We start from the raw sequence: 23,182 nt of genomic DNA, 5'->3' as shown, positions 1-23,182 counted from the left end.
TTATTTTAATCTCAGAGATATTTTTCTTTTTTCACTCAACTGTAGGGATTGTTAACAATTTTCTTAATGATAAGCTTAGGAGAGAACTAGACAGGCCCCGTTCTTGCCCTCATAGAACCTTCTACAGTGTTAAGCTAGACTTACAGGTTTTTTTGTCCTCTCCACTTTTCAGTTACAAATATTATCTGTATTCTTATTCATTACATAGCCAAGATCTGTGTTTATTTCCAGTATAATTTCAAGCTTAAATTTATGACATTTGCTCAAGTAGGGATCATTGTTCTTTATATAGAAAGCCTTTATTGAGTATTTCTGTTCCTAGAGATTACCAGTTTACAAATTTTTCCACCCCACCAATGTGTTTAAGTATGCAAGTTCAAGTAGTTAACGAAAGCATATAACTCACAGTGTTACTTTCTGGGGAAAAACTGCTTTAACCTAGTACAGTGAAGGACTGTGACTCATTTCAAAATCTATTTTCAACTCTTTATTCAGTTTTTTTCTGGCTATATTATATTAGACTTAATTCTCTGACTTCCCATCATGGCAGATGCAGAGATTCAAAATGGGTTCAAAAATTCAGTATAGGATAAAGTCAAGATTCCTTTATTTTACTGTTTAATTCTACATACTTGCCGCACACCTAGGGGTATAATCTTCTGGACACTTAAGGATTGGAAGAGGTTAGTGAAAAAGTAGGTTAAAGCAATCTTGTGATTGAAAGATTACCATTATATAGAGGTTAATTAACTAATATGATGTATGTAAATCTAAATGTAAATTTTCAACTATAAAGTCAAACAAACCTGCAAATTTCTAGTCAAACAAACCTAGAAATTTCTTTTTCTAATTTCTTGCAAAATAAATACTCCAATGATAATAATATTGGTTATTTACAATTACATAACCATTTGATTTCACATACATTATCTTATTGGATCTTCATACCAACTCTGTGAGAGAAATAGAACAATTGTAATACACCATTTTCTAAGTAAGAAAACTGAAGTACAGAAATTCTAAGTGATTTTGCCCATTGTCGTTGAGTGCTTTAGCCAGCCTGGAACCTCCACCTTCTGACTTCACATCTGTTACAGCTTTGGTCATGAGTCCCAGCAAACCTTTACTGTAGCCCTAACTTCTTGAAATCACTCTCTAAGTAACTATTGTCCCTTCCAAGGGTTCCCCAGCTCTACTGAGACTGTGATATAATCCCAGCTTGCCTCATTTGTATTCCTTTTTCTGTCTCTGTTCCTATGTGTATCTCTTGTCTCCCTGACTGGTATATCTGTTCCCTTAAAACAGACACTATGCCTTATATTTAATCAATGCCGGGCACATAGAAATTCTTGACCCTTTAATTTCCTCAGTGTAGAGTGAGGCCTACTTGTTCAGCTATGGACTAAGGAGAAAGTGCTGGCCACTGTCCTCTTATCTTCAGGAATTTTAGTAGCTATGGGGAAGGTTAATATTGATAACTGTGGAGACAAGCCCATTAAAGTGCCAGCCCATTTGTAGTACCATGTACTTTTAGTGAGCGCCTTCCTCCAGCTCCTCCTAAAATATGTCCTCTTTTAATTTACGATTGCTCTGTATGCAAAGGTAGTGACAGTGGAAGTTAATCACCATTCCTCTTCGCCAGGTCCTAAAAATAATGACCATTGGAGTGATAACAGCTCTTCTGCCTATTTCAGTATAGTTTCAAAGCCATCTTTTCTTACTTTATTCTTTTAACCCTTTCAAAAGTCCATTGAGGTAGTTAGGGCAGGGATTACTCACCTCAATTAATAGAAGAGGAAACTCTAGCTTAGAACAGAGAAATGACTTTTCCAAGATCAGGAAGCTAGGTGGTACTTAAATTGAGATTTTTCTGGCTCTTCCAGTTCTCTTTCCATTACACTACACTGCTTCTGATTGTCAGTGACATTTACCATCATTACTATTTCATTACCAGAGGATTTCAGAGTGAGGGAGGAGAACTTTTTTCAAATGAAAAAATGAAGGCAGCGTGTCTTGAAATTTTGCCTGTGCTTCTTATCCAGCTTAGCTTTGCTTTTATTTGTACTGAAATGAAATAAATTGAGCTAATTATGACAATTATTTTGACGGATATAATTGAGTAGAAATGACAGTCATTGCAGTTTTGCTTTTATTTATTTATTTTACTAATCAGGCTTTTTAGCATTTGTAAAGTACAATGCCAAAATATCTAAGTGCAAAAGCAAACAAACAAAAACCTCTAATGAGACTAAAGGAAAGATAACAATAAAAAAACACATGATTTTTATCTGTAGAATCTATACGACAGCACATACCATACACGATTGAAAATACCTGGATATTTAGGTGACATTTGCATTTTCCATTCCAGTATTTGTCTTCAGATAATTAGCCTAACTATAACACGTTTGAATTGTAGTTAGGACTGACCCATTATTGTGTCTGGTCCCTATGAATTTACAGAGATTTGGGTTTCCTCATATATCAATTTAATTCACACCTCCCCCAAAGTTACAACGAATGCTTTCAGTGTGCTAGTGGATACCCTATTTTATTTCTAATAAGAATAAAAGGAACTTCACTGTATATCATCATTACATTAAATGTGTGTCATTTTACTAACACCAAAGAAAAATACCATCCTTTGGCTATTTAATATTGTTTTAATTCTTTTATGCAGACAAAAGTGACATGCATTCATATTTTCCTAAATTTAATTTAAATCTCAAAATATTTAATATCAGACCCAAAATAAAATTCAATAGAAATAAATATATATTACTTTCATTGTTTTGGCTAAATTTGGTTAGCGTTTTAGATCATAATGGTAATAAAACTGAATGTCTGTGTGCCAGGTACTGTGCTAGGAGCTTTACATATATTATAGACTCATCAGCTATAATGATCTGAAATTGTGGATTAATATTGAGTAGAGCATAAATGACATTGTTACCATGTATAGAAATGTGTTTGTTTTTTTTAAATGTCTTCGACAAACACTCTTCCAAGTACCCTTCAAAATAGATTTATAAAGTATTGCCCTGGGAATTGGGAAATAGAGGTGTTATTCTACTAATCAGAAAAGTAACAGACATGCTGGGGTGGGGAGGTGTATATGATTAGCTTTACTTTAAGCTTGTTACAGTTTCCTGGAGCTCCAGTCTATTGTCTAATGAAAAATAGCCTTGCTGTTGTAACATCCGTATATGGAAAAATTTTCAAATTTTCAGAGCCTTCCTTTGAATGTAATGCCTAGGCTACTAGAGTGAACTTTCTAATCTTGCTTCAGAAATAGAAAATACCTGAAAAGTAAAATTTTTTTGTGAAATATGACTTCATTTTGTTTACAAATGATGGATTCTACTTTTTGCAGATGTGTCTTGCTGAATCAGGGCTTTCATATCCGTGCCATCGACTTACAGTGGGAAGAAGATCTTCACCTGCACAGACCCGGGAGCAATCCGAAGAGGTAAGCCTGTTTGCTTGCTTTTCATTGAACAGAAGGCCTATCCTCCATTCACATGCCCACTTCCTATTCTTTTTTATCTGCCACAGCAGTGAATAGATAAAGTTAATGTAGCGTGAATAAAGTCTCAGTAAATTCTTAAAGGCAGAAACTTTCCATGCGAGATTATTGCTAATGTGCTCCTTCTTGTTCCGTAAGTTTCATGTTTCAAACAGACAGAATTTGGGTGGATTGGTTGAAATAATTTTTACTTAAAACTGTCAGGTTAACCAAGGAATTTTCTTTGCTGCTGACCATATAGTTGAGTACATTTATTAGGATTCATCCTGAAGGTCCTTTAACTCATTGAGTTGGAGCACCTTCTATGAGCCAGGCATTGTCCTCAATACTAGGTGACAAAGGTGAATAACAATGTACCTATATCAAGGTGCTCAAAGGTGATAAATTAGTAAACCAATAATAATGACATAATGTAATAAATGCAGTGATGGCAGTGCATACAAGGTGCTGTAGAAACAAAGAGGGGCAAGGAGATTGAACATGTTTCTGTATGTGATATGCCTGCATGTGTCTTTGTGGGTCTGAACTATATTAAAAGACAGTATCTTTTCCTTGGCTACAATAGCACTGTGTCCAGCCATGACTTTGGTTATAAGGGAATGGGAAAGAGAGCCTGGACATTACAGTTTAAATGTTTTAAAAGTATTTATTAAGCTGCTACTCTGTACTAGGAAAAATCATCATCATGACTTAAAAAGTGCATGCAACAGAGGTCATAAATAAATAGTACAAAAAACTTTATTTATACCAGTGTTTTTTAGTCTAGTACCTGATCCAAGTATTCAAAAGCTTGAGCTCGTCCAGTAAAACCTTTTTCCCACTTACATTCTATGCAAAATATGGTTGCAAAATATTTATTTAAACTTATATATTTTAGACATTCATTATGGAAGCTGCCACAGGACTTCTGCAGCCATCCTCTGAATATGTACTTATATCGCTTAAATATGTGAAAGAGAAAAGGGACTGCATAAGTGAAGTTCTAGTCTATGATCATCCTGTGAAAATGATAATTTGCTACTCGGTTTTTGGAAATACACCAAGAAGGGAGGTTTTCTCCCTACTACAAATACTACTGTACTGTTTCCTTCGAGACTCTAAAAATGATAATTTCCTTTAAAGAGCCCACACTGTATTTTCCAGCACTTTATCTCACTAATTGCTCATGAAAGGAAAAATGATAGGGTTTCATTGCTTGGCAGAAGTTGCCAGAAATAATTTATTGAAATATTTCCTTCTAGTGCTTGAGTATATTTTTAATGACTAAAGTACGTTATGCGTCAACTCTTTAATGGATAAATCTGCTAACATTAAAAGGGAGCCAACTAGCTCCACCCAAAATTCTTAATTATTCTATGCTCTGAGAGATGACAGTTAACTGTTTCACTTCATTTTATTTCCTTTTTTCACCCTCACCATTATATGTGTTATATGGGCAATCCCTTCAGTGGAAAGAAGTTAATGCCATGTATTGAGGACTAGCGTTTTTGAGGCTGGCATACACTTTAGATTAATTATGGAAGAAGGTAGAATAGGGTTAGGGAGCTTTGCAAAACTAAAACAGCCACCCTTGGGAATATCTTTAAATCTGATTATCTGGGATGAGTCCATTATTTTTCCTTCCCTGGCTAACTGTAAATACCACTTCCTCCAGGGGACTGGTGAGAAATGGGAAAGAAGCTGTGACTTGGTTTTTATGTTGTCATAGAATTATAAAACTGGAAGGGATTTTTTTATTTGATTTACACTCTCCCATCCATTCCTCCCTCATTCACTTAAACATTTTTCTAATGTCTTCTACATGCCAAACATTAGGATCACAGTCTGTGTGCTAAAGAAGCTCACTCAAAATGTATCTGTGTTTTATCTCCAATGGCAGGGTTCTGTCCTCATGAGGCAACCAGTTCCATTGTTGAGCATCTCTGTCTGTTGATATCAACCTTATATTAAATTGGAAGCTGTGACCTTATAGCTTCCACCCAGTGGTTCTGCTTCTTTCTTCTGGTTTTAACCCTTCTCTTATATGACTTCGTGTATTTCAAGATAATTACCATTTTGCCATTGACTATCTTCAGCCTTGAGTTAAGAAGAAGATACTTGAGACCGGCAGTTAAATTCAGGTTTTGAATTTTATGCATTGTAGTTATGTGTTCTTTAACTGGGGGAATTTTGTTTCTTACATCCTTCTAGCCCTGCAAATACATTTTCCTTATGACAATTTAATATTTTCTCTTTTCTTCCCATCCTCCCCTTGCTCCTAAGTCCCCTTTCAATGACCTTCCCATATTTCTGGGTACCTAGCTAGGTACCTATCTCTCCGCATCACGGATGCTTGGGTGGGACAGTATAGGGGCCCCCTGGACCCAGGTTCCTTAGGAGTCGTCCAATCCTCAGTTGATAGTGGAGGAGCAGGAGGGGTATTCCAAGAATAACAAAAAAAGAAATTTAAAATACAGTTGATGTTAAAACTATTGATTTATATTTTCAGTTACAGAGATGTCTATTGAATACTTAACTATGTGCTAGTCAAATGAATATAAACTGAAAATTTCGTATTATATAACTAATGAGAAAAGTGAGATAAGCATAAGATACTAGGGGAGCACATGTATGGGGGAAGGGTTCTATAACCTTCAAGAATGTTTTTAGGCAAAAGACTTGTCTGCCTCATCTACCTCTGTAGCCCTAACACCTAGTAAAGTGCCTGAGGGGCTTCCCTGGCGGCACAGTGTTTAATAATATGCCTGCCAATGCAGGGGACACAGGTTCAAGCCCTGGCCTGGGAAGATCCCACATGCCGCAGAGCAGCTAAGCCCGTGCGCCACAACTACTGAGCCTGCGCTCTAGAGTCTGCGAGCCACAACTACTGGGTCCGCGTGCCACAACTACTGAAGCCCACGTGCCTAGAGCTCATGCTCTACAACAAAAGAAGCCACCACAATGAGAAGCCCATGCACCGCAAAGAAGAGTAGCCCCCGCTCACCACGACTAGAGAAAGTCCTCGTGCAGCAACGAAGACCCAATGTAGCCAAAAATAAAATAAATGAAATAAATAAATTTATAAAAAGCAAAATAAAATGAAATAAAGTGCCTGGTATACACCAGCCACAGAATAAATAACTGTGAATGAATATTTTTTAAAAACAAGAAGGAGCGGGGGGAGGAGGGAACTACAGCAGTTGACATCCAAATCGAATTAAAAGAATGAGTCACAGTCAGACAAATGAAGAAACATGGAAATAGTATTCCATTCAGAGGAAATAGCATGATATAATGTAGTATATGGGGCGACATGAGTGCAGTTTGTTCATGCAAAATAAAGTGGGAGGGGACTTCCCTGGCGGTCCAGTGGTTAAGACTTCGCCTTCCAATGCAGGGGGTGCAGGTTCAGTCCCTGGTCAGGGAGTTAAGATTCCACATGCCCTGGGCCAAAAAACCAAAACATTAAAAAAAAAAACAGAAGCAATATTGCAACAAATTCAATAAAGACTTAAAAAAAAAAAAGAACTTTGTAAATAAAAATAAAGTGCAAGACAAAGCAAGATAAAAGATGAGACAATGGTGAATAGGTCTTGTATGTCAAGTTGGGAACTTGAACTCTGGGCAGGCACAGAAGGCTTTTAAGTGGGGAATGATTTTTTTATTTTCCCAGATGGACATTTTAGAGAAAAGCACTTTGCTATGCAGAGGCTAGATGTAAAGGAAGCAAGACTGGAGACAGAGAAATCAGATATGAATCTATTGTGCTAGTACAGGCAGAAGATAATGAGACCCTCAACTAGAACATCACTAGTTAAAAAAAGAGAGAAGGAAGTGGATCAGGATATATTTTGGAGGGAAAATCAGTAGGATTGGTGACTGATAGGATCTGTGGGAGAAGTAAGAGGGAGGAGATAAGGATACGTAGGTTTTGGCTTAAATGACAGAAAAGATTCAATCAGTAGTCATTAAATAAATTCTGATTACATACCTACTGTACACCTGACACTGGCATAAGTGCTGGGAATATGGCTGTGGAAAAAGCCTTTCTGTAAAGTCTTTACAGTCTTTCTGTAAAGGAGCTTGTACCTATCAAAATGAAATTGAATGCAGATAGTTGCCAAAAATCTGTGTTTCAGTTTTTAAAACTTGTTGAGACAAGTATTTAACTTGTTTGCCAATGGGTACAATGCCACATACTCACCACAGGCAGACAAGCTAAATAATAACCCAGTTCCTCCTGAGCATCTCCATCTGAATGTCCACTACAGATTCACTCTGTATAAAACTGAACTTACCATGTCTCCCCCAAAACCCATCTCCTCACCCTTATTAATGCTCATTGTCAACCCAAGACAAAAACTGTTCATTCCAGTCATAGAGGGACCTACTGTTCTTTGAAACTGTCCCAACTGATCTGATATATCAAGATTTTTATGGTCCTTTCCTTTTTGACTGTTCAAATTAGAATATTTTTATGTCAGCATCAAATTTTTTACCCTAATTTATTAGTTGAGGTGTTTGCTATTAGACTTTATGTTCTGCCCATTATCTTGATCCTACCCCCACTAGCCTCTCCCACAACATGGGAGGGCTAAGGGCTCTCTCTTGCATTTTTATCCTCTCCTTCTCTGTTGTTTCCTTCTCTTCATCTTAAGAATATGTTCAGATCTTCTCATCCTAAATATATATATATATATATATATATATATATATATATATATATGTATATATTCCTTCAAACTTAGCTCCCCTTCAAGCGTTAGCTCATCTGTTCTTTTTTTCACAGCCAAGCTTCTTAGAGTAATCTGTACCGGCTGACTCTATTTCTTCATTGTCTATTTACTTAACTCACTACAACGTGGCTTCTTTCTACGGAGTTACTAAAGTTGAATTTAACTTTTAGAGAAAGATAATAGTTTTGGGGAGATCGGCTAAGATGACGGAGTAGAAAGACCCTGAGCTCACCTTCTCTCACAAGCACACCAGAATCACAACTATTTGCAGAATAACCATCGATGAAGAAGACTGGAACCTACCAGAAAAAATCTCCTCCAACTAAAGACATAAAGAAGAAACTACAATGAGATGGGTAGGAGGGGCAGACTCATGATATAGCCAAGTCCCATAGTCCCAGGTGGGCGACTCACAAACTGGAGAATAATTACATTGCAGAGGTTCTCCCACAGGAGTAAGTTCTGAGCCCCACGATGAGCTCTCCAGCCCAATGGAATACTGCTCAGCCATAAAAAGGAATGGAATTTTACCATTTGCAGTAGCATGGATGGCCTTGGAAGGTATTATGCTAAATGGAATAACACAGAGAAAGACAAATACTATATGATATCACTTATGTGTGGAATCTAAAAAATACAACAAACTACTGAATATAACAAAAAAGAAGCAGACTCACAGATATAGAGAACAAGCTAGGGGTTACCAGTGGGAAGAGGGAAGGGAGGGCCAAGACAGAGGTAGGGGATTAAGAGGTACAAACTACTATGTATAAAGCTACAAGGATATATTATACAACACAGGGAATATAGGCAATATTTTATAATAACTATAAATAGAATATAACCTTTAAAAGTTGTGAACCACTATGTTGTACACCTGTAACATATAATATTGTACATCAACTATACTTCAGTAAAAAGAAGTATGGAACAGGAGAAAATAGTTTTTATAAAATACCATGCTATGCCACCTTTTTTCACTTTCACAGCCAACTCTGTGGGTCAATATGTCACCTTCTACAGTGGTGATGCAATGATGCTTGCCCAGAGTCATACAGAGAATGGCAAAGTATTCAACACTAGGTCTTTTTTTTTTTTTAACACTAGGTCTTTTGATTATAAATCAAGGTTTCTTTGTTGTGCTGTGTTTTTTTTTTGTCATAGTGCCATAACTGTCTCTTTCTTAATTCACATCCTACTGAATCTGTTTACATTGCTTGTCTCCACTGAGATTTTTCTCACACCTTACTTCTCAGATTCTTCCTCTTAATTGCCTTTCTAATCTTTGACAGTTATCTTTCCATCTCTTTTACTGTTTCTCCACCAGTTGAAATATATATTCTGTAAACTTTTATCCTTATCACTGTTCTTCCTTTAATTTTTAACTGAATGATCTTATTCATTTCTATAGCCTCTACTATTATTTATCTGTTGATTATTTCGAAATCTAAATCTTTTCTGGGTCTCTTTCTTGAGCTCCTAAAAAGATTTTTTTTTTCCAGTTGCCTACTAGATGTTTTTACCTGGATGCCCTACAGCTTCCTCAAATGTATTCTATCTGAGAACTGGCCTCAGTATTCTTCCTCACCAAACCTGACCTTCGCTACCACTCAGTCACCCAAACTAGAAATTTTTGTTTCATATGCCTCTTTCATTTTTTTCATCCTCAAATCTAATTGGTCAACAATCCCTATCAGTTCTACTGAAGTATATTTTAAGTCTGTCCCCTTCATTGAATTCCCACTACTACTAAAGTATAGGCTCTCAAATTCTTTCACTTGGAACATTGAAATAAGTATCCCTTCTCATGTCTTCAAGTCTAATCTGCCATATGCTGCCAAACCACTGCAAACACACGCGCATGCGTGCACATGCACACGCAGATACACACACACACACACACACACACACACACACACACACATACATCAGAATTGTTCCCTTGAACAGTCCTCCACCTAAAAACCTTTAGTGATTTCCCTATTGCCATCAGAGTAAAGTCCAAATACCTTAGTGTACCAATTTAAGGACTACTACAATCTAGTTTCATGAAAACTTTCTAGCCTTATAGCCAGTCCACATTCCTCTTCCATACATAGAGCTGATGATTCAGTTTGTTTTTTGGAATTCTTTATTGATTTTTTAAATATCCAGTTTCTTGCTTGTGTTTTTTCTCTGCCTAGAGTACAACTCCCTCCCCACCAATCTTCTATTACATACACTCCACAACACTGATATCTTTTTTAAAGATGTGGGTTAAATATTAGCACTTGCGTCAGGCCTTGCACAGTCTTCTAAAGTAATTAATCACTCTCTCCTTTATTCTCCAATAGTCTTTGCTTATACTTTTATTGTATCTCTTAACACACTGGAAAAGACATATTTGCAACTAAATATAGCTTCCTTTAAAATGGGAATTTCTTGAAATTTGGAACCATGTTTTCTCTCTGTATCCCAAGCTTTTAACCTGGTTCTTTGACATGGTAAGTAGTTGGTGAAAGAAATATCAGCTTCAATTATAAGCTTGTCTTATGCATGTATGAGTTCTAAATTTTTGTCTCAAGCAGTTTGGTTATCACCTTTTCTAAGAAGTTTGCCCTGATTCCTCCCACTCCCAATAATTTAGGTGCTGTCCTCTGAACTTACCTGTCATAACACTTATTGTTAGGTATTATAATTATCTATATATATATTGTATTCCTTGAGAGAACATACACTGTATATCTTTCACTCAAGTCCAGGCAATGTAGCATTTAGTAGGGTTTATGAATGTATGGTAAATGATAAAGGGAATAAATGAATGCAATAGAGAGCCAAAATAGAATCACTAATTTTTTTACCTTTTTAAAAAATTTTGAATAAATAGCTTCCCTGGTTTCAAAGAATTTTAGAGCAACCATGACTGAACCAAGAGATTATCTATTCTCATCAGCAAACATTAATGAAAAAAGATTGTTTATCTCATTTTTTAGAAAAAGATTTTCCTAACCTGTTAGATGGCTGATAAGAAAGAGATTGGGAGTTCCTTATACATAATTAAGTAGCTCATTCTTGCAGATACTTCAATAATTCATATTCAAAATATACTTTTTTCAACAAAATCGGCTTTTTAGATACCTCCCTTTGAAGATGTTATTGTTGTAGGATTTTGTTTTCTGGGATCTTAAGAGAGTTGGGAATTCTGTACTTTGTGAAGACAAAATAATGCATTACATAGGCACAAAATTAAAATCACTGTCCTAGTCCTCTTATTATGGAAAGGGGCTATTATTTGACTGAAAGCTGGATTAGAAGAAAGAGGATAGATGTGGAGGAGTAAGGTAAAAGCAATGAGAAAAAAAAGATGATATATAGAACAGTTCCTTTCTTTTTCATCCCTGTGTCCTCCAAACCTCCTTCTTAATCTAATGCCTCTTGAAGGGAGGGTGAGTACTAGGCAAGACTAAGTGAAGGCTGAGATGATAGCCTAGCTGACAGAAGATGTGAGAAAGTTTGTCATACTGGACTTTTGTTTCTTTCCACTTGCCTGCAAACCTGGCTAAGTACCCTAAAGGAATGTGTAGTATACCTTTTAGATCCTGAGCCTTTACCCATTTAAGAATTCAAGGGAAGTTCATGCTCCAGATATTTGCCTACCTGAAACAGATGGAATTCAAGTACAGTTATAGTCCTAGTAAATGTGTTATTTTGAAGGGGAGGCTCCTTCACTGTTTTGAAATGAGAAAGGGTTTTGAATTTTTATGCTGTTGAATTGCTGAAATCAAGAGGAAGTCTTGGCTCTATAAAGCAAAACACTAAAGTAGCATTAGGAGTACAAGTAGAACCAAGGCTTCTGTGAGAAATAGTGGTGTAGTCAGAATAGCAGATAGATGCTTAGGGCAAGGACCATTCATTTTTATTCATCCAGTAAGTATATGTACATTTCCTTCTCTATTCAAACCATTGGGAAAACTGTCTTTAAGGTAAGAGGGAAAATGTTAACAATTATGGACATTAATGCTTGGTTATGTCCAAGGAGGAAATGCTAAGCCTGCTGAGTCATATGGAGTAAATATCTTGCCTTCCTTATTTGGAGCTGTTAGACTCACTAGATTAGTAGTTTTAAAAATTGTTCCGTAGTGCCCTGAGAGCCTTCAGAGGTACCCCAGCTATCAAAGGGATGTGAGGAAGAAAAGGCCAAGGCCAGGAGCATTAGGCTACTTGTTGCTCTCTCTCTACATCAGCCAGAGTGGCCTTACTTTTACCTATTGTAGGCACTATAATTTTACATAATATTTTGCTTGGTGCTAGGGGAGGGAGGTAACTCTGTGAAAAGAAATTTGAAAACCGTTAGTGAGAGATCTTTAAAATCCCTTCCAGCTTTAAAATCTATGATTCTATGACTGACTGAACTCTAACATCCCCTCTAGCCAAGTTTCATGAGTCTTTGATTCTGAGTTTCTTTTAATGCATTTTCATAATTTAGGTACATAGCAACATATTTTGAAAGATAGAAATTTCATTTATTCAATGGTCTTTGTAGACTTTATTTATTAAACGTGGTACAGATAGGCACTTAGCCAGTTACCTTGCTGGGACCCCCTTCATATCCAAGACATTAATATTGGTCAGTATTCACAACTCAGTTCAAATGTTTGAAATCTCAGTATTTTTGAGATCCCATTCTAACTTAGAGATCAGGAGCCAAGTTCATATTTTGAAACTGATGTTTTTCATTGTACTACCTTATATCTCAACGGATGTTGCTGAAAACAAAATAAACGGAGCATATTTATTAGTGCCCAGCATGTAGTAAATTCTCAGTAAATGTTTATTGAATTGAAGCATCATTATTACATCTCATATGTAATGGCCTTCAGTTTACAAAGAGCTTTCGTATATAGTGTATTTCATGTTATCTTCCAATAACACATGGGGATAGTGTACCATATTTCACTAATGAGAAATTTGAGAACCATTGCAGTAGGGAAGAGGCAAATTTTTAAATGCTACCATTACTTCTGCCCAAAAGTTTAGACTACCATGAGCTTTTTGAAAGACTCGTATAGCTTATTTATCTTTGACCTCTTAGATTGTACCCATTTCTTCATTTATTGAGCGAATATTTCTTGAGCACCTAATTGTATACCATAGGCTGGGGGTAAAACAGATAAAAATCCCAGTCTTCATTGAGTTTGTAAGCATTCTTCTTTTTCACTCAGGCTCTAGCCTTTAGTCTAGGGATATCACAGCAAGATTAGAAATATATGTAAGCCTTAAAATGAGAAATATTAAGCTTCACTCTAGCAAATAGCTTCTTATTTAATAAAACTTTTATAATGCTAATGTCCTATTGTAATTACATAATTTATATTTTGGAATTTGATTTCCTAAAGTCAGTATGAAACTAATCATAGGACTTTCCTTAAATAGCAAAGCACCGATGTTCATATGGTTAGTGATAGTGATGGAGATGACTTTGAAGATGCTTCCGAATTTGGGGTGGATGATGGAGAAGTATTCGGCATGGCTTCATCTGCCTTGAGGAAATCTCCAATGAGTGAGTATTAATAGCTCTTTGGGTCCAGCATTGTAATTCTCCCTCCTAGTGCAGAAACTTATGAGGAACAATGAACTTAAAAATCTCTTACTGACTTTCAGGTTTGGAGAGAGAAAATATAAGAAGTAGACATTATTCATAGGAACTAGAGCCTCTTGAATTTTGATCTTAAGCCCAACCATTCCCAATACTTTAGTAAAATTCATTAAAAACTCAAGGGAATGTAACTTTTGTTTCACATGTATAATTAGTTATGAGTTTGTCTCTTTACTTTAAACCCAGAAATTGATAAACAAAATAGCTGTACTTTTTGTGACTGTACTTGTCACCACACATCTTATTGGAGATATCAGTTTTATCAGTAGTTATATTACTTTTCCATTCACTGGTACCCATCTTTGGAAGGAAAGAAGTAAACTAAATGTGCCATCTCCCTCACTTGCACCTGACAAGATCATAAGTGGTGCTATATACAAAATGACTATTAAAATAAGTCCATAAATGGCTCATTTACTCTGTGAAATTAGGCGACATTCATGGGCAGAAATAGATGTGATATTTACATAAAATGACTATTTTCCTGATTAATAAGATCTTTAGAATAATTTGAGAACTTTTTATATAATTTAATCACAAGATGTCATTTCAAGCATAATTGATGACTGGCACATATTTTCAACACCTAGCAGGATTGTATCAGTTGGTTTTCAAAAATTTATGAGCTTGAAATTTTTTTGAGGTTCTTTTTTAAGGTTTGATGAAATCTTCTAATGTATGTCGAGTTAAAATGTCTCCTCAGATGTATCACAGAAACTAAAATTTAATTCCTCTTTATTGATTAAATATATTTCTTATATGTGGGATTAGATGTTATGTGGTTTGTTTTTTGTGTCTATTTGTTTTGTTTTTTTGTTTTTGTTTTTTCTTTTGTTTGTTTTTTAGTGCCAGAAAACGCAGAAAATGAAGGAGATGCCTTATTACAATTTACAGCAGAGTTTTCTTCAAGGTAGGGTTAGGACATTAACTATATAAAATTGATGTTCTTTTAATGCTACTGTGATTTTTCTGGAGCAACTTTAATCATAGATTGTTTTCACTTTCTTCTTAAAGTATTCAAAGGATACATTTATCAATATATATAGTCCTAATGGTGAATACAGAGTATTCAAGTCAGATAACTAGTAGACTGTGCCACTTCAGAGATGTATTTATCTTATCTCTATATCTTTATAGAAGCATAATAAATGGATTACTAATTTAATATCTTGACTATATTTCCAAAAGGACTAGGTCATAGGATACTAAGTTTTAGTATATCCTAGGACAAACAAAATCTTTTAAAAGTAATATTGAATAAAAAAAAATTTAAAAATTTTAGATATAAGTGAATTTTTTCTTTTAATTTTTGTTTTGGAATCATTTAGCATTTCTTCTTTTAATAGTGTAATATAAAATTTTCTATGCATTTGAGATTCGCCTAGAGGTGTTTAAAAAGATTTAACTATTTAAACCTAAATTTTCATGTAAACAATATTTCTCTTTAGTTCTATTTTCTGATGTAATGTAATTTGGAAACTTAGCAAGGAACCATTTTTTCCCTCTGTGTTAGAGAATAAATGAACTAAAATGGAAAGTTAAGGCTATTGTAACTAGGAAAATCTTAGGGAAGTGGGTAACCAGCAATTGCTACTTGTAAATGGCATGGTATCATAGCACTCATTAAGTCCATTTGCTAGATGTACTTAAAATTCCAGTATTCTGATATATCGGTATAGGCCAAGAAGAGTTCAAAAAACTAATGAAGCCCATTCCTAACCCTTTAAAGAAATGTTTTAATGTTTTGTCTATACTTAAGAGACATTAGCCCCAACATTTACTTAAAACTCATTGGTTAGACTTGTGAAATTTGAAATGTATTTTAATTAATAGACACAATTTTTCCTATAGATATGGTGACTGCCATCCTGTATTTTTTATTGGCTCATTAGAAGCAACTTTTCAAGAGGCCTTCTATGTGAAAGCCCGAGATGTAAGTGGAATCTCACCTTTTCTGATTAAAAAGTGTATCCCATAGGTTTACCACCAGGCCTGAGGCAATGCTTGATGTTTTCTGTTTTTTTCAGATTGAAGACTTGATTTTGTTTCTGGTTCATCTACCAACCTAATCATCACCAAGATGCCCATTTCAGAGGGGCAGTAGTATGATAGGGTACTGCTGGCTTCTGCAGAAGTCTTTGTCAAGCTCTGAAATGGGGTTTGTTTTTTTTTTAGGGGGAGCAAGGGGTGGATATGCTTAGAAGGGACCAGGCTACGTGTTCGTATTCTTTTCAGTTATGTGATCGACAGTTTCTTGCTAAATGATTTGTCCTTCAGTCTTTTCCCCAAATGATTATTCCATCTAATAGTATATATCTTATAACTGTAGTATTTTTTCCTAAAAGTCATTTTAGACAACAAAAAGATTTTTCCTTAAATATAGAAATGGATCTTGTGATCTTGAAATCAAGTAGATCACAAGATCTTGTGATCTTGAAATCAAGTAGATCCAAGTATGTAACAAGAAACCAGAAGTTACATTTTGAGCACAAAGATTCTGTGTGGTTGCTCTGTTTATATGTTGACACTGTAGTCGAGACCCCAGTTATCTGGCTCCTGCCTATCTGTACAACTTCAGCTCTTCCCATTTCCTGCCTTACACTTAATAAATCTAGCAGTAGTGTACAATTTGTACTTCCCTATAATCTAACTCTTTTTTCATGCTGCCCCACTGTCAGGAATACCTTTCATCCTGCTCTTTACCTGGTTGACTCCTACTCTTCCACACCCACCCTTTAGTACTTTGCAATGATAACACATTGCTTTTAATTATCCATTCTCTCTCTTTTATATATATGTCTTCTCAAGAGATTTGATTTTCTTTTTGGCAGTGACAATGTACCTTACATCCCTACACATAGTAAATACTCTGTATGCTTAATGAATGAAGGAAAAAAGAGAGAAGAAAGAAGGAATAAGGTGTAGATGGAGTTAGAGGGAAAGTTATTGGAATTAAAGAGGACAAAGAATTTTGAGAATAGAGTGCAAGGATGCCTCTGAAATTTCTAGTTTCTACTTATGTTAAACTCTGACCTAAAGAAACATTCATTTTAAACAGTTTTTAAAAATTGAATTCCAAGACAATAATTAGTGATCAAGCTTAGATCTATCATTGACAGTTCAATGAAGTAGATTAAGAAACATAAACTGTTCTCTACCCTAAGAATAGTGGAATAGCCCGTTGTAAAGGCAATTTTAAACATCTATTTTTTACTATTAAATCTATATTAAATGGATTTTATTTTTGAAGAAATATATATTTATGGTAATACAGGTTTATAGTTTCCATAAGTACAGGTTTATGGAAGATACTGAAAAGCTAAAAGAATATATTCTAACACAGATTAACTTTATATGTTCTTTCCATATATTTATTTCATTCAGCACACATGCATATTTAATATAAAATTGGTCATGTTATAATCCTGTTAAAACAGCTTATCTTCACCTTTTAATATTATATGATCATTTACTTAATTATATTTTATAATATTTTAACTTTTATTAAAACAATTTTTAATACAGAAAAAGTAAAGGAGTAGTACAATAAACACTTAAATCCCCTATACCTAGATTTAACAATTACTAAAATTTTGCCATATTTGCTTCTTCTGTATACAGGGCATCCCGAAGTTTTAATGGAGCTTTAGCAATTAAACTTTTGAAATTATTAAAACTTAAACTGCATAAAACATTTAGGATACTCTTATATATTAATTATTTTTTGCTAAGCCATTTCAAAGTGAATCACAGACATCATATTTTACCCCTGAAAACATCTGCATGCACTTTCCAAAAATAATGACATTCCCCTACAGAATCACAATACCATTGTCACATGTAACATACTAACAATAATTTCCTAATGTCATCTAGTATCCAGTGGATATTCAAAGTTCACCAGTTGACTCTTTTTTTGGAAACCGTGATCCACTCAAGGATCACAAATTACATTTGGTTGTTAGATTTCTTAAACCCTTTTAAGCAGACACCTGCTTTTTTCCCCCACCCACCCCTTTTTATGACATTTGCTTTGTGAAGAAATCATGCTGGATGACTTACAGATTGTTCCAGATTCTGGATTTGTGTGATTGTTTCCTTGTGATATGATTTAACTTGTTCCTTTATCTCTTTATTTCCTGAGAAATGGCTGTTAAGTCTAAAAGCTTTGTTAGATTCAGGTCAATTTTTTTTTGTTGTTGTTGTTGCAAGAATGCTTTGTAAGTAATGCTGAATACTTTATTATAACAGGATTTCTAATGGTTATTAAGTCTCTCATTGTACAGCAATGTTATTATATTTAAACAATCACTTATTGTTGAACATAAATATGTTTGAAAGAGTAATTATAGCTTTAAAATAATCTATTTTTCAGTTCATTCCTGGATAAGAATGTATTTGGGATTAATTTGTCTCTGCTTTTCCAATAAGATTGCTAAGCAGTTGAAGTAACTGGAAGATGTGAGGGCCTTTTATAACCTAAATATAGCTCCCAAATGAGCATAGACATCTTTTAAATTCCATTTAAAAAGCTACTGTAAACATTATAACTTTGTGACGATACATTGTTTAAATATACAGTATATAATAGATGAAAGAACTTTTTATTGAGTGTCTTTGTATAGTAGATTGGCATTTGGATATATTCAGACTGATGATTCCCAGAGGAACGTAAACTCTTATTAACTTCTGGGTATTTCTAATGAAACAATTGATTGTTTGCTTTTGATGACTGTGTTGGTATTTTAACAACTGGAAATCATTGGTTCATGTGTTTTGTTTCATATTAGATTGATACCCAAATCCATTGACCTCTTTGGACTCCTAAACTGTCTTTATCTTTTTCCCCTTGTCCAGGGCTTTTTTCTTTCCTTTTTTCTCTTTCCCAAGTTAAAGATCAACAGCAGTTTATATATCATTTATTACATTGCCCTAAACTTAAGTAAAATTCATCCACAGAATGGGTAAATTATTCAAAATTAGATCTAAGCAGGGACATTTATTATAGTCATCAACCAAATTATATACATCTCCTTTCAAAATTAGAGAGGATTGTATAGAAAGAATAGAAATAGCACTGCTACTTTAGATTTATATTGTGCTCTGTGGTTTATGAAGCTTCTTCCTATGCATATCTCATTTGAACCCCACAGCAAACTGGTGAGATGGGGATATATAATATCAATATTCTCATTGTAGAGATGAGGAAGCTCAGAAAAGCTACATGACTTAACCAAAGACAAATCAAGGGTAAGTAGTGGAGGCCAAATGAGAGTACAGGTGTTCCAACACATGTAAGTGTGTTTTACTATCACCTTACTTCCAGAAGCTTTTCAGTGCTAACTGCTATACTACAGGATTCAATCCTCAAACTTCATCTCTCCTTTTCAGACTGTACATTTGAGAGTGAAAACAAATCGTTTTCAATATATTTTTTAAACTTCTGAATGAATCATTTTTAAGAAAACAGTTTGCTGATGTTCAAATATTTTAAGGCAAGAATGACCGATACTCTGCCATTGTTACTAAATTTCTTTCATCTTAAACATCGCATGTTTAATTTAAACTGTGGGAGGCACATTAATTTTACCAGGGCAACAGATGAGCCTTGAGCACCAGCATTCTTCACTTGAAGTGAGAAATTGAGTTCCATGAGTAAATAAAAACAAGATTGAAGGTTTAAATCCTCTGCTAGGCTTTTTGAACTTATATACTCATTAAATGTTTATTGGAGTGGTGGGATTACAAAGGATTTGGGGAGCTTCATCAACTGGTATATAGTTAATCACTAAGTAAAACACTACATTTGATAAAGTGTTTCTCACGATGCCACATTCAATCCATCTTAATGAAAACTGCTTCAGACTGATTTCATTTGAGAGCACTTGGTGAGAGTACTCATAGTTTTTTCTGCCTTTTTCATGAGGAATTTACAATACTGTTCAAAGCAGAGCTCCAACTTCAGTGAAGCAGGTATCCTAAGTTCTTGTGTTTAAGTATATTGTGACAGAGTTTTGACTTCTGACAGTGGGTTGATCAGTTTTATGATCTTCTCCCTTGCCCTTAACTATTAGGGATGTTCATTGAGTTGAAGGCCATGAATATGTATCATATGCGTATTAAGGACCTAGGATGTAGAGGTTTCCTGCCCTTGACATGTTCACAGTCTAGTAGGGAAGATAAGACAATATAAATAGATCCATATAGTGTAACATGCTATGGGAGCAAAGAGGAGAGGTACTTCATCTGCCTTAGAATTCAGGGAGATTTCTTGTGGAGGTATCTCTGACCTGAATCTTAGAAGATAAATGAAACTTAGGCAAATAACAGAATTCTAAACAGAAGGAAGATCAAAAGCAAAGTCCAGAAGATTACAATTGAGGGAATTAAAACCAAAAAAATTAAGACAGAGAGCAAAAAAGTGCAAGACAGAGAGTTGGATTGCGTGGTATGATGAGGCTGGGAACAGCAACAGGAGCATGGAGGGGCCTGTGATGCCCTGGCATTACCTGGCATTTAAAAATATTTGTTGAATGAAGCTTATATTTTATCTTTAGATAAGTAAGAGCCAGTGGTTAGCTTCCTTAATTATGTGCAGAAGAGTTACCACTGGCCACACCATGATTCCCTGGGACTTTCTTAAAGAAGTTTCTTTTTCTCCTTAGAGCCTCCCCACCTCTCAGTTCTGCTGTCCCTGAGTTCTCTTCACAACAAAAAGTACCCTAGAGAATGATTAGACATTTGTAGTAACTGAAAATCAACAGCAATAAAAATCCCAGTGCCAGGGTTTATGTCCCATGGGAAGGATTGTTCCTTTCCCAGCAGCCCTTTGGAAGAATGGGCTTTGATATCAGTAATCCTGTTACACCTCCTTAGATCTTCACTTCACACCCAGTGCTGTTTCCAAATATTATACATAAATTAAGGAAACCAGTGCTTTACGTCTTGATTTCCCACTTAGTAACTCTGTTCCCAAACAAGTAATGAGCCTGTTTCTAATCTAGGGGAAAAAAAAGATGATAATACATATCTACTTTATGTGGTGGTTCTGAGGAGTAAATGAGATCTATTAATAAATGCACCCAGCATCATGGCTAAGGTGCTTTTTAAACAGTTTTGGACAAATTTGAGAAATGTTATAAAGTAACAAAACTGATTGTTCATGAACTAGCTCCAAGAACAGTTCCACAGAGGAATTTTGAGAACCCATTTAAGCATTTATAGCACTAAGATGAATGCTTTGCTTTTAACAGTGCTTGTTCATTATCAAGTTTTATTACATTCATTTTTAAAAATCAGCCCGTTTTAAAGTAGTGCTATTTCTACTTCCTCAGGTTAAAAGAAACCTAAATAACTATCACTGGTCAATATTTGTTAGGCAAAATAAGCTCTATACAAATCGGAAGCCACAACTGCAGTTGCTGAGTTTCTAGCACTCCATCATCCAGAAAAATCAGGCAAACAAACCTATTTGTGCTTTGGAAAATATGCCCAGTCTGTTCATCTTGTCTTTGTTGTCTTTTCAATTTAAATTCCTTAAAGGCAGACAGTGTCTTTAGAGTAATTTTTTATGACAGCTAGGACAGCATCCTGCACATGTGTGAGATAAGAACTATGATGCTAATATAATGTTTTGAAATGTGTTTTCATTATACAAATGAAATGTTTGTTGAAAAGAATACAGATGCATTTAAAGTAGAAAAATGCGTTGCCTCATAATCCCAAACCTGAAAATAACCACTATTAAATGTTTTTACTTTTAAATGTGATTTTTTGAAAAAGTCTCCAAACATATATATCAGTAAAAAAGTTGCTAAGTTTTATATAAGTGCAACCATACCAAATATACTGTTCTGTAGTTAGATATTTCCACTATACAGTATATTGTTAGCATCATATTTAGAATTTGCCTCTAATTCTCCAGCTGAGTAATCAGATCTACCCAATTAAAATTGTAAAAATCTTTAGTGTTTATAATAAAATTATTTTTAATTAGTTAATAATTAAGTTAGTTTTAAGATATGCTGCTGTGTAAAACATTCTTCTCAATTTACTACTATTCACCATGTTTTTGAGAACCATATAACCATATTTGAAAAGCAATATAGGTAAAATTTATTAAAATATCAAAAGCAAGGCTGATTTTTTTTAGTAGACTTTATTCATATTTGTATCATTTCTCTCAAAGAGCCCTCCCTGTCCCTAGAAAGTATTTATTATTCATATTACCTATTTTTAAGGGATAAAAAGCTAAATTGGATCTCTTAAGTATTCCATCTGTAAATTCAAGAAGTTTGTTCCATATCTAATCTTAAACATTTTCACTTAAAGATAAAAGGTATGGTAGAAAGAGAAATAATCGGAATTCTTATATTTGAATTCTGAGTCCCCATTTACTTGCTGTGTGCTATTAAAACTAGGTTACTCAATCTCTCTGAGCATCAATTTAAAAATTTGTATTGTAGTACATACCTCACAGGATTAACAAGCAATTAATATAAGTAAAATGTCTTCAAAATGTATGTGAAACAGCTTTAAGATTGTTTGCTTATAATAGATGGACATTGAATAAATCAGGCAGATTTGGATTTGAAACTGGACCCTGATACTGACTAGCTATATAAGCCTCCATTTTATTTTCTCTGAAATGGAGATTAAAATATCTTGGCAATTAACCCACCTTGGAATAATGACTCCTTACCTTAACAGTAACCAAGTTATTCAGGTGTACATGTTAGAGAAGATGAGTGGGCCTGCATAATTGGTACATGTAAAGGAGCAGCAGGAAATAGGGCTAAAATAGAGAAATAGATTGGGATTTCATCATGGAAATCCCTGAATGCCAGCTAAAGACTTTTGTTATTGTTAGGTAGTGATTAGCTTTTGAAAGTTCTGAAGAAGAGGGTGACACTGTCAGAGGAATAAGTAATGTGGTGGCAATTTGTAGGATGGTTGGGAGGGGAGAAATTGGTGGCAGAGACTGAGCAACTGTGTGCGTTTGTATATGTGTAATTGTGAGGTGTCAGGCGATGATTAGAAAATCATAGTATGATAATAGCACAGTGTAGTTTACAAACTTTTTGCCTCCTACATTTCACAGCCTGTTAGCTTTTGTATACCTTTTTATACATGTGTATCTTCTAGTATCCTGTTTCTCCCACACCCTTCTTGGAGTACCTAACAAAACAGAGAATAATACTGTTTTTGTCATAGACCTACAGTAATGTGTTCTGACCTTTCTTTCCTCTGTGAAGCATTTCAGTAGAATCTGTTGGTTTTATATTTGCTTTGTAATTTACAATCATT

At 34.8% G+C, this 23,182-nt stretch overlaps 1 protein-coding gene across 1 annotated transcript in view; it reads left to right on the top strand.

Annotated features, from left to right (window-relative positions):
- Positions 1 to 23,182, top strand: part of FAF1 (Fas associated factor 1) — a 493,406-nt gene that overhangs the window by 352,052 nt on the left and 118,172 nt on the right. The window contains exons 9-12 of the mRNA XM_067726079.1: positions 3,374 to 3,469; positions 13,654 to 13,780; positions 14,723 to 14,786; positions 15,728 to 15,809. Of these exons, the coding sequence (XP_067582180.1) occupies positions 3,374 to 3,469; positions 13,654 to 13,780; positions 14,723 to 14,786; positions 15,728 to 15,809 (369 nt within the window). The remainder of the gene's footprint in view (positions 1 to 3,373; positions 3,470 to 13,653; positions 13,781 to 14,722; positions 14,787 to 15,727; positions 15,810 to 23,182) is intronic.

The sequence above is a fragment of the Pseudorca crassidens genome, chromosome 2 (assembly GCF_039906515.1).
Source record: "Pseudorca crassidens isolate mPseCra1 chromosome 2, mPseCra1.hap1, whole genome shotgun sequence".
Lineage (NCBI taxonomy): Eukaryota > Metazoa > Chordata > Mammalia > Artiodactyla > Delphinidae > Pseudorca > Pseudorca crassidens.
Note: the sequence above shows the minus strand (reverse complement) of the source record. Positions and strands in the feature narration are given on the sequence as shown.